The following is an 11679-nucleotide window of genomic DNA, read 5'->3' as shown; positions in this document are numbered from 1 at the left end:
ATCGTGTGTGTGTGTGTGTGTGTGTGCGCGCGCGTGCGCGCGCACAAATGGGTGCACACACCCGAGCCCCTAGAAAGACAACCCTGGAGTGCAGTTTGACGAGTCTTTATTGGGAAGGGAGGGGAGGAGCGTCTGCTGGCTCCGGGAGTTAGGAGGCATGGGAGGTTGAAGTGGGGCATCCTTAGAGGAAGAGGATGTCTGGGAGTGGGCGGTGGTCACAGGCCAAGGGTTGGGTTCTAGGACCCCCGCAGTCAGTGCTGCTGAGGCGGCAGGGCCCACAGTGACAGCTGAGGGCCACGGGGAAGGAGACCATTGGGTCCACGCCAGGTGGGCAGCCGGGGAGCCGAACGGAGGCGAAGTGCAGCTCGTGGTAGGTGCACACCCGCTGGGGCATGGGCGGCAGGATGGCAGGCAGCACCCGCTTCTGGAGGGCGGGGAGCTTGAGTGTCTCCGTGGGGCCAAGCTCTCCCCCGAGCTCCCCCACTGCACCCCACAGATCCCAGACTCAGGTGTCCAGGGGATCCTCTGTGCTCTCCCTCCCACCTGCCCAGCCCATTCCCCAGGCAGCAGGCCACCCTTCCACCCCCAGTGCCACTTCTGGTCTTCTATGGGCCTGGCCCCGAGTAATCTGCCTGGAGTTGACGTGGTGGCACCCGCCCGCCCTCAGCAGCTCACCATGCTGGGGCAGTAGCCGGCGCAGATGCTGGTGGTGAAAGTGATGCAGACAGGGCAGGCCTCCTTCTCAGCCGCCAGGGTGGCGTTGATGGGCTGACACAGCGGCCGCAGTGGCCCCCTGGAAGCCCACACCCCGGCCACGCCCAGCAGCAGCCACAGCAGCAGCCCCTGGGACAAGGCCAGTGCCTCAGGCCCAGCCAGAGCCCTCACCCCACCCCCCGAGCCCTGCATACACATGTTCAGGGACCCAGCTCCTGTGCCTGCCACCTTCCATTCAAGGACTTCCCATCCCCAGGGACCCCAGACACCCCAAGACCTCAGGCCCCACCTGTTGTCCTCCTCCTGCCGGCAGGCCTACTATTCTCCCCACACCCTTCTAGAAAGAGGCCTCCTTCACCAGGTCCCCGGACTCCCGCTTCCTGCCAGCTGTGGCCTGGATGGAGTGGCAAGGGGCCCTACAGCCTTACCTGGAGCATCTCCATCCTTGGCGCCTCCCCTGCTGTGTTTACCTGGTCTTATACCTGCAGGCTGTGGGGGCGGCAAGGCCACCGGGGGTGGCAGCATGGCGGGGTAACCTGGACACTAATCTCCCCGGGGGCGAGAGGCAGACAAGGTCAGGGAGAGGCAAGAGTGGCTCCATGGCGCACCCCTCCCCCCACTCCCTGAGTGGCTCCCGCACCATGAAGCAGAAGACACCAAGGAGGGTGACTTCGCGAGACTCAATCCCCAGGTGCTAGGGAGGTCGTGGTGGGAGTACAAGAAATCAGATACTGTAGGCCCTCAGCTGTGCCGCTTGCCTTGCGAGCGCCTCTACCCGTCACGAGGGGACCCGGCAGAGGCTGCAGCACCGCCCCTCTGACAATTCTCCGATGGTGATTGGCTGCAGCTTCAACCCTGCTCCTCCGGCCAAAGCCTGAGCCCGACTTAGGAGGGGCGTAGCTTCAGTATCGGATTCTGTGGCTAGAGGTAGTGGGGGTCCACTCGCACCGCCCCTCCAAAAAGGATTCAGCGGGAATCCCACCTGCCCCACACTCGGGCCCCAAAAGCCAGGATGCCGGAACCAAACCCAGCAAAGGGCGTGACTTAGGCTCTTTAACTCATCGAGTAAGATAAGCTGTGCCCCTTCGGCTGCAGAAGACTTGTCTTACAACCTCAAGGTACATTTTCCAGGCTCAGTCCCACCCCCGCAATTGAGTGAATGTTAAAGATTCTCCCCGCCCAAGGGCCAAGATCCGGCTCGCCCTCAGATGGGCGGGGCCCTCCTAGCACCGCCCAGTGAGCCCCTAGTCGCGTCTTCCAGGCTTGGCCCCGCCTCGTCTCGGGGGCGTGTCCAGGGCGGGGCTGGCTGGTCTGATTCAGACCAACGCTGGCTTCAAGCTGCCGTAGTTGGAGTTCTCGGTGCGGTAGGCATGAGGCACACTGTAGATGCCTGACACGGGCTTCCAGTGGGGGCCGCCCCAGGGCAGCTCCAGCGGGCAGAAACGGTCTAGCCGGCGGAGTGGGTGCAGCGGGAGGTTGTAGGATTCCTGAGCCAGAGTCAGCGCCCCGCGGTGCGGCACGACGGGCATCTCTGGGCGGCCGCGAGACAAGCGGATTTTCGGCGGCTGGGGTGGCCGAGAGGAGGACGGACAGGGCAGCTGCTTCTGGCTGTGGCCGCCGGCCTGGGGCGTCTCCCCGAAGTTTGAGGTCATCGAATCCTTGCTAGGATAGCTTGACAACTCCTTCCTGTTGGGTTGGGGTAGAGGCAGGATGGGGAAGGCACAGCTGGATCCTCGAGGACACATTTGTAGGAGTCTGGGACCCTTTAGGAGGCTTGGGACTGGGGAATTATCTGGGGACTCAAACCCCAAAGAGGCCGGCCTTAGACCCTCAGGGCCATGCCCTCAGATCCGGAACTCCCTCTTGGGCCCTTTGCGGGCTCCTTGTTCCTGAGAGTTGACACTAAGTGAACCAGAGCGCTAAAAGAGGTAAGGGCTGGGTCTGAATTTCTGGTTCTTGCCCGCGCAGGGACTGAAGGCCGAGACTACTGAGTCAGAGAGGGGCAGTCAGCACTGGGGGGCTCGGCGTCCCACCAGCCTCTGCGGGGGTTGTGCAGGGGGACGGGGTCAAGCGAGGACCCAGGCTCACTTCGAATAGGGCCGAAAGTCCCGCTCCGACGTGGTCAGATAGAGCTGATGGCGGTCCAGTATGCCCCGGTCAGAAATTGTGAAAGGCCGGCCGGCCAGCTCGGGGTTCTTGGTCCAAGGGATTAGAGCCTGAGGAAGATCGGGGGAGGAGGAATGAGCAAGAAAACTTTCATAACCCGTTCCATGCCCTGGGTGCCAGACTGAGAATTCCTCTTTGTTGGGTCTCAACAGACCCTCTGAACCAGGCCCTGACACCCGCCCCCAGAATCAGAATCCTTGGTCAATTGCACGTTAGTGCACTTCAACTTCGCGCCCCAGGTCAAAATCCTTACTAGCCTCACCTCCAAAATCCAAGTATTCTGCCCGCCAAGTCCCCAGTCACTGAAAGACCTCCCTGGCTCCTCCCCTAGATTGGTCCCGCCGCTGGAATTCAGCAGAAACCATTCCTCCTTACTTTACCCTAAGAGGAGAAGCCAGCCATTTCTCCGGTACCAAACCCGCCTCAGAATATTCGAGCTCCGCCCACGAGTACTTTAGGCTGCGTAGCTCCGCCCCTAGCTCCTAGGCCCGCCCCAGGATTTACTAGACCCGCCTCAGAGCTGGGCTTTCGGGTTTCCAGTCCCCGCCTCCTCCTGGCTCCGCTTGTACAGTGCCAACCCCCTCCCCTAGTCTATGCAACTTCAGATTCGGTCCCATTCTTGCGCCCCTGGACTTAGAATTTCTTCTGACCCGGCGCTAGGGTCTCAGCCCGGTTCCTAGCTTCTGAGCTCCCTCCCCCCGCCGCAGGCACTCAAAGTTCTGCCAGATCCTGCCACTGCGGTTCTCCGCTACCTGGGAAGGGCCCCCTCGGTGGTGGTCTGCAAGCTCTAGGGGTTGGGGCCCGAAGTAGGAGGTGGGGCCCCGGTCCAGGTCGGGCCAGCCGCCGTACTGCGCCTTCGTCTCACTGCACTGGTGCTTGGTGATCAGAGGGAGGCGCCAGCCGCGGTGTCTGAGCTGAGAGAAGGCGAGGCGGAGACCCAGCGTGAGGGTGCACGGCATTCCAGTGCAGCCCCCGGCCCTGTCTACCCCGGACCTGGGCATCCAGGAACCTTACTTTTTCCCCTAAATCCTTGATCCCCACAGTCCGGGTGGGGTTCGCAGGTTCTGGGGCCTTGGGCTGTGCGTAGGGTCCTCCGTGGGTCTTAGGCACGAGAGCTGAGCCCGAGGTTGTTTCCCATCTGCTGATGACCTCGTCGAAAGCCCAGACATGCAAATCCTGCTTTGCGGCTGGGGGCAGGGGCTCCGCGACCGTGGACTGAGCAGAAGGTGCGGGCCGTCAGCTGAAAGGACTCAGGAATCTGGTCAGCTCCCAGCCCTTCCTCCCGCCAGTTCCAGGCATCCGGGTTCGCTGGCGCCTCCTCTCTCGGCCCCAGACCCTGAGACCCTCCTCCTTCAGTCAGACAGGAGTCGAAGCCCCAAATCGCCCAAATCCAGCAAGTGTCTGGATCCCCAGGCTCCTCTTAGCCAAGAGGCTAGGGTCCTCTCACCTGCACAGTGGGCGGGGGGAAGGACACGGGCGGGATAAAGTGGTGGGCGACGCCACTGCTGGTGAGATGCCAGTTGGGCACCTCGGTTCCAGAGATGGGGGACCATGGGGGACCGTAGCGCAGAGCTAGGGTCCGACCCGCCATGGTCCCACCCCTGCCCCGTAGCCTAGCAGGAGCAGGCTTGTTGTTGCTGTCGCCCCGGGTGACAGAACCCGCCCACCCTGAAGGCAGCCAATGGAGGGCCTATTAGTGTGTGGATGGATGGATAGAGTAAGAGACCCAGGCATGGAGGAACAGGACTTTTGAGAGAGTGCAGAGTCCCCAAGGGGACAAAAGCTCAGAAAAATGGTGGAGGGAGACCCAGAAGGAGAGGAGGGTAGGAAGCGGGGGGAGGGAGGGGAATAGAAATTCAGAGTTTAGAATCTGAGACCCAGAGACCGGACAGCAGAGAGCGAGGGGCTGAGACCTGGGGGCGTGTCAGAGACCCTGAAATAGAGAAACAGAGTGGAAGCAGGACAGGGTCACCTAGCACATCAGGGAATCCACGAGAAACACCGCCCCCCCCCCCTTTCCTATAAGGTCCTAGCCTTCTTAGCTACCTCCTTCCTCTGCCAGGACAGCCCACCTCCAGCGGCAGAGGGGGGATGGGGGTGAGGGGGTGGGTAACGATTTCCAGACTTCCCCGGGGCTCGCCCTCCCTCGCTGTGTGTGCTGAAGGAGTCAGCATCAGCTTCGACTTCTTCTGTCCTGCCTGCCTTTGATTTGGTTGAAAACTTCCACCTGGGTATGGGGGTGGGCAAAGACGGAGGGACCCAGAGGGAAATACTTAGCAATAAAGAGGGGGATGTGGAAAGAGTTTTGATGAATGAGAAAAATACATACAAGAGTGAGTGAGAGACAGCGAGTGAGAAGCAGGGACAGAAAGAGAGCTAGTGACCCAGAGATTATGGGACAAGAATTTAGACAGCAACAGCAGAGGAGGTGGCAGAAGAGAGCGGGAACTACAGACCTAGAACACAAGATGTAGAAACAAAGGCAAAAATGCATGTGTGCGAGTGTGCACATGTGTGTGGCTAGAGTGGTAATATATGAATGGGTGTTCTCAGGGTGTGGGGGTCTACCTCTGAGTTCTCTTGTCTGTCCCTCACTTTAAAACCCTTTTGAAAAAAAAAATAAATAAAACCCTTTTGATCAAAGCCTCTGCCTCTCCTCCCCATTCTCTTCCCACCAACCCGTTCTTCAGACAGGGGAAATTGAGGCTGACTTCTGCGGCTGCCCCAGGATTCCACAGACCCCCTCATTCAGGCTTCTGGGGCCACTTATCCTATTGGATTTTCCTGGCTCATTCTAGACGGATCAGCATCCAAATCTCCCCTGATCTCAGCCAGGGGGCAGGTCAATTGGTCAAAACCTCATGTCCTACTCAAGCTGGACAATGATAAGGTCTATTTCTTTCTGAGTATATTGCAAAAGCTGGGACAGGGAAGGGGATGGAAGCCTGACTCCAACTCCCCACCAAGGCCAAAATCTTAAGCATCCTTACCTCTGGTCATTCAACCTTGCTTGTACTCCTGTCATAGATAGCTCACTATCTCAAAACAGAGCACTCTAAGCACTTGCCCAATCTGACCAAATAAGGTTTCTTGTTGAACCCCAGCTCCCAACTATTTGCCTACATGTTCCAGTTTTTATAACCCCCCACACACAGTTTTATAATCCCCCCAAGTATCCCCTCCTTGTCACTCTCTTCAGGTTGGACGAGGTGATGTCCTTTGAGATCACCTGGTCAGCAGCTTAGAAGCTGAGGAACTCCAATGGTCAAATCCACCAGAGTTGATCTGACAAGTTGTATTAGAGTTCATAAACAGTAGACACTCAGAAAATATTGGCTATTATCATCATCGTCATCATTTTTACCCTCAAGTTCATCCAGGAGAACTCCTATTCATCTTTCAAAACCCCCTTTGGTTTCACCATCTGTCTTTCCCAGAATGAGCTCTCAAAACCAGAGCATTGTGATTTTTCTTGTGACCATTTGACAAGTTCCCAGACTGAGGCCCAGAGCAGCCAGGCTACTCCTGAGGTCTTTCAGCATCCAGCTCCTTCTTCCTCTACCTGCCCAGTTCCTGGGCCTGGCTCTCAGGCCCGGCCAGTCCGGCTGAGGAGCGTGCAGACACAGGCGGTGTCAATTCGAATCCATCGCCAGCCCACACGGCCCTGGGCATCTGTGGTCAATGCCCGCACGTAGGACTGCTTGGCCTTACACTCAGACACCCAGTGCCTCCGGTCCACACCCCGGCAGCCTCCTCCACCCCCACCAGGGCCACCTTCCCCAGCACTGGCAGCCTTGCAGCGGGTTTCAAAGAAGTACTGGCGCAGGGGACTGCCACCAGCCGCTGGCACCTCGCCCAGCACCTCCACCTCGCGCCCACGCAGGTCCACAGCAGTCCGGCGGTCTGTCACCCAGCCGCTGACTGCGTCACACACGGCCAGCTCTCCACGGCGACTGGCTGGTGCTGTCTCGCTCACCCCTCGCCGGCTGCGGTTAGCTGGGCTGCCGGCTGGCTCCCCAAAGGCCCCAGACTCCAGCAGAAAGAGCAGAGGGGGCCCCGTGGGAGTACCCCTGGACAGGGCCACCCGGGGGGACAAGAGGTCCCACTCAGGGGCTGGAAATGGGGGCAGGGGTGAGGGTGGGGGGTGGGGCTCCATGGGGACACTGGGGAGGAGGAAAAGCAGGAGGATGGGGAGGGAGCCTGAGGGGTGGGGGAGCATCTCGCTGAGCACCTGAGGATAGACAGAAGGAAGCTGGAATTAGGAGGATGATAACTTCATGGGGGGACACATGGTGACTCCAGGGGCATCTGCATGACAGAACCACAGGTTCTGGAAGCTTGGAGGACTCCTATACTTTAGGACTTTGATAATGCCCAACCACTAGATTAATCATAATTATTCTACTATGAGTATTAATAATAGCCAATAAAGGGGGAAATATAGGCTCAGAGAGGCTAGTAACTTGTACCAGGCTACACAGCCAGCAAATGCCAGAGGTGGGACTCAAAACATGTCCTAGCAACTCCACTCTGTCATCTTGCCTCTACAACCCCAAGGAACCCTATGTCCTGCAGCCTGGATGAGGTTTGAAGTTCCAAAATTTCTGAGAAAGGTCATGCCCTGGAATTCCAGGGAGACCCAAGTTCAGCTTAAAACTGCCTGTAAGAAGGTAAGACACTTCCTCCCAGGTGAGGCTTTGGTTTCCCTATCCATGAAATTGGGCCTGGGCTGGGAGATGCTGGTGGGGGCATAGGAGCTGCAGTTTCTCTAGAACATTCTGGAAGCCTGTGGGTTCTGGGAAAAGACTGAGAAGCAGTGCCTGGTTACCGGACCTGTCAGCACCTCCTCCACCTCCGAGCTCTGGGGCTGGGGGCCCCCAGGCTCCGGGGGGCCCCTGTTGGGGACACAGGTGGCCCCCTCCTTCCTGACATCTCAGGAGAGGGAGGGGGCAACCACCTAGGGGAAGAAGGGAACAGGCAGGTTAGACAGGCAGGTGGGGGAGGGGGCCTGAACCCCTGAACACTCCACTTCTCAGCGTTCCTCTGAAAGTGTAGGGGACCAAGAGTCAAGGCTGCAGCCCCTCCCAGAGGCCCCTGCTCTGCCCAGGTGATGGCTCCTGGATGGAAAGCAGATGGGGGGAGGAGAGGGGAGGGGAGGGGAGAGGCTGAGGATGAAGGAGGCTGGAAAAGATTACATCCTCCTCAGCCCATTCATCTCGAAGACGGGGCGGGGGCGGGGCTGGCCTGGACACCCGGGTCCCCCAGGGCCCACACTTAAGAAGCCCTGGGTCCCCCTGGCTGCTTCCTGGAATGTTCTCTGCTCACAGGACAGGCCAGGGCCCGTTCAAGACGTCTACTGCACATACCTGGAGTGGCTGCCTGCCCTGGCTGGGAGATGGGGAAGTGAGAAGGGGAAAGCGTGAAGAGGTGTACATGCTGACCCAGCCAGAGCCGGGAGGGTGGGTTCCCAGCTGCTTCCTCTCTCAGACCGGGAGTCCTGGTTCCCAGGTGCCTTCTCCCTCAGATCTGGAGTCGTGGGTGCCAGCGGCCCCCACTCCATCCTTTGCAGGAGTCCAGGCTCTTGCCCTCTCCTCACTCAGACCCCAAAGCCCCGCGCCCTAGCTCTCTGCTCCTTCAGAAACCCAGGTCGCCAGCTGCCTCCCTCAGAGGCAGGAGTCAGGAGCCCCAGACCGCTCTTCCCTCGGACCCAGAAGTCCCGACCGCCAGTCCTATCCTCCTTCAGACCCGAGAGTTCTGGGGTCCAAGCCCATCCTTCCCAGGCACTCAGAAGCGCGGACTCCCCGGCCCCTCCTCTCCCGGGAAGTTTAAGCCTGGTGGTCGGGACTCCTGAGACCGCGCTGGGGGTCGCGGACTGTCAGTCTCAAACGCTTCCCTCCTGCCTCAGTTTCCTCCGCCAAGCCCCGCCCCGCCGGCCCCGCCCCCGTCCCTCCCTACCCGGGGGCCGGGCGACCCGGACGCCGGAATCCCGGGGGAGGAGGCGCGGAGGCGCTTACCTGGGGCGCCCTCCTCGGCTCCCCCGGCCGTCTCCGGCGCGGCGGCGGCTCCTCCTCCTGCTCGCTGGCTGTAGGGACGCCCGCTCGCCCGCCGGCTCCTCGCTGCACACGCTCCGGAGGGCCCGGGTCGGGGGCGGGGGCGGGGCGGCGCCCGACGGCGGAGGAGGGGCCGGGGGATCCCGCCTTCCACACGCGTGCCGAGACCTCGGAAGCCAGGCCTGGCTCGCTCAGCCCTCAGCCCGCCTCAGTCCCAGGAGGCCAGGCGCCAGCCCCCACCTCCCTCCCTTCAAACTCGGGAGCCCGGGTCCGCAGCCCCCTCCTCCCAGCGGACACGGGAGTCCGGACCCCCACCCCTCCTCCCGCAGATGCCGGGAGTCTGGGCCCCCAGCTTCCTCCTCCTTAGGACCACCCCCCCCCCCAAGCCCTTCTTCCTCAGCTCCAGCCGCCTCCTCCCGCAGACCCAGGAGTCCAGACCCCCAAGTCCCCTCCTCCCTCAAACCCCCCTCCGCAGACCCAGGAGTCTGGGCCTGAGATTCCTTTGCGTTCTCTTGCCAGTTCAGTGTCAATCCCCGGGCAGATTCCCACCCTCTGCTCTCATCCCCGAGTCTCTCAGGAGTTCCAGGCCAGACATTAACCAGCTGGGCTCGGGGAGTGATAAGGCCCCGAGGCCCGGGGAGACGGTAGATGCGGGGGTCTCTCCCACATAAGTCCTCTCTGCTGGAATTTCCTGGGTGGGGACTGGGGAGAGGGTCTTGTCCTGAGTTTCAGATAAGAGAAATTCAAGGTATTCTAGGACTTGGAGACAGACAAAGATATGGTTTGGGAACAGAATGACCTGCCTGGAGAAAGTGAATAGTGACAGATGAAGGGAGATGGGGAGAAGAAAAGGGGACAGACTCTCAGAGAGAGAGGGAGACACACACCCGGAGAGAGAGAAGGCACAGACCCACAGAAGGGACAGACACATCGAGGAAAGGGAGAGAAGCCCAGAGAAAGAGAGACCTTAAGACAGATGGAGATTCAGACGGGAGTTGAGAGTCCCCCGGCAGACTTAACTGCTTCACCCCTCCCCTGGAGCTATTTTCAGAAGGAAAACTGACACCCGCCTTGGTGGGGGGGGGGGGGGCCAGGGGTCATCCCATACCCCTCCCTCAGCCTAAATATAGCATGGCAAGGTGGCAGGAAGGGTGTCCCCGGATTAGGGTGTTCCCCTCACTGCTCCCCATCCCGGGCCAAGGAGACGTAGAAGGTGGCTGCGGTTGTTTATTGGGGTGGGGGAGGGGCCCTGCCCACAGGAGTGTCCATTGGAGTCACTTCCCAGACCTCCCCAGGCTTCCCCCATCCCCAAGTACCCTACCTGCCCCACACCCTACCAGAAGTCTATGGAACTTCCATTGTCCGATGGGGTAGTAGGGGTGAGTTAGCAGAGGGATAGGAAGTTTCCGTCTCTTCCTCTCTCCGGGTCTCTATCTCCCTCTGTCTGGGTCCCTGTCCCCTCTGTGTCCCCTGTCCCTCCCCTCTGGATCTCTGGCCCCTCCTCTCTGGCGTCTGCCCCCTTCTCTGGGTCTTTGCCCCCCATCCCAGGCTGCTGCCCTCTTCTCTCCTCCTCTCCCTTCTCCCCTTCGGTGTCTCTGTCCTCTGTTCACATGTCTTTTCCTCTCTGGGTCCCTGTGCTGGGCTCCGTGCCTGCCTCCCAGACTCTGCCTTGTGTCTGTCACTGCGATGGGAAGAGGGGGGTCTGTCTCCATTTCTGTCTCCAAACGTGTCTTTCCCTCCCTTTCGGAGAGAAGTGTTAAATTATTTAAAGGTTACATTATTTTCGACCTTTATCAAACGCTTCCCACAAGCTGTACCTGCTTCTATCTCTCTGTGTAAAAAGGTGGTTGGATTAAATCAGGGCTTTCCAAACTGAATTTGTTAGCCGCAGACCGAGTTACCCAGAGAGATTCCATAAAGGGTAGGTTCCCCTTAGACCAGTTCAAACCCTCTGATGTGTCACACTGGTGCTAACTTTCATTTGAACAAAAAAGAAACAGGTGGGGGGGGGTGTCTCTAGCTAAAAATAACAACAACAAGTCTCTGTAAACCACTGGGTGGATTTTAATAAATTAATACAAGTACTTTGAATTAATACAAGTACCTGGCACATAGGAAGCCCTATATGTGTTAGTGATTTCACCGTCCTCCTCCTCCTCCTCCAAATGCCCTTTTAGTACTGAATGATCTCTGACCTTAGGTAACCCCCTCCCCTCTGAGCCTCAGTTTCCTCATTTGTGAGAAATGAAGCTGTTAAGTTCCGGTGCTGATCAGCAGGCTGATGGGGACACGTGGGGTCAGGCAGCAGGCCACAAGTCCTGCAAACCCCCCCCCCCCCCAACTGGAACATTCCACACGACCTTGGGAAGCCACTCCCATGCTTTGAGATGCTGGTTTCTCCCCAGGGAAATAAAGCGGGCCCTGTAGTTTGTCTGATACACTTCTTGAACTGCGGGAGGGGTGGCATACCCAATTTGGAATCTTTGTGTGATTCTATGTGTGCATCTCTCTTGGGTTGAGGGGCACTGACTTTTTCTGCCTTTTACCTTTTTGGTTCTCTTTCTCTGGGGTGCTCTGGTCTCTTTTTCAATTCTAGGTTTCTGTCCCTCTCATTCTGGGTGCCTGACACCTGCCCCCTCTGGGTCTCTGTCTTCCCCTCTCTCAGGATCTTTTTTTCCCTCTTTGGATTTCCCTTTCTCTCTCTAGGTCTCTATACCTCCCCAGCTCTCTATCCCCCTCCTCTGGGTTT

The 11679-nt window shown here is 59.1% G+C and overlaps 3 protein-coding genes across 3 annotated transcripts; all 3 read right to left on the bottom strand.

Annotated features, from left to right (window-relative positions):
- Nucleotides 1-89: 89 nt before the first annotated feature.
- LHB (luteinizing hormone subunit beta) lies at nucleotides 90-1666 on the bottom strand. Its single transcript, XM_020885583.2, has 3 exons — nucleotides 1143-1666; nucleotides 676-843; nucleotides 90-424 (listed from the first exon to the last, which is right to left on the bottom strand). The coding sequence occupies exons 1-3, from the start codon at nucleotides 1155-1157 to the stop codon at nucleotides 182-184; spliced, it is 426 nt and encodes a 141-aa protein (XP_020741242.2). The 5' UTR covers nucleotides 1158-1666; the 3' UTR covers nucleotides 90-181.
- Nucleotides 1667-1753: 87 nt separating this feature from the next.
- On the bottom strand, nucleotides 1754-4868 carry SAXO3 (stabilizer of axonemal microtubules 3). Its single transcript, XM_020885577.2, has 5 exons — nucleotides 4328-4868; nucleotides 3895-4095; nucleotides 3633-3794; nucleotides 2803-2930; nucleotides 1754-2400 (listed from the first exon to the last, which is right to left on the bottom strand). The coding sequence occupies exons 1-5, from the start codon at nucleotides 4469-4471 to the stop codon at nucleotides 2031-2033; spliced, it is 1005 nt and encodes a 334-aa protein (XP_020741236.2). The 5' UTR covers nucleotides 4472-4868; the 3' UTR covers nucleotides 1754-2030.
- A 1292-nt stretch (nucleotides 4869-6160) lies between these two features.
- Nucleotides 6161-8975, bottom strand: NTF4 (neurotrophin 4). The gene is made up of 3 exons (XM_020885622.2): nucleotides 8895-8975; nucleotides 7714-7837; nucleotides 6161-7111 (listed from the first exon to the last, which is right to left on the bottom strand). Exon 3 carries the CDS (start codon nucleotides 7097-7099, stop codon nucleotides 6467-6469), a length of 633 nt encoding a protein of 210 aa, XP_020741281.2. The 5' UTR covers nucleotides 7100-7111; nucleotides 7714-7837; nucleotides 8895-8975; the 3' UTR covers nucleotides 6161-6466.
- Between the last annotated feature and the right edge of the window lie 2704 nt (nucleotides 8976-11679).

Source organism: Odocoileus virginianus, chromosome 20, assembly GCF_023699985.2.
Source record: "Odocoileus virginianus isolate 20LAN1187 ecotype Illinois chromosome 20, Ovbor_1.2, whole genome shotgun sequence".
NCBI lineage: Eukaryota > Metazoa > Chordata > Mammalia > Artiodactyla > Cervidae > Odocoileus > Odocoileus virginianus.
Note: the sequence above shows the minus strand (reverse complement) of the source record. Positions and strands in the feature narration are given on the sequence as shown.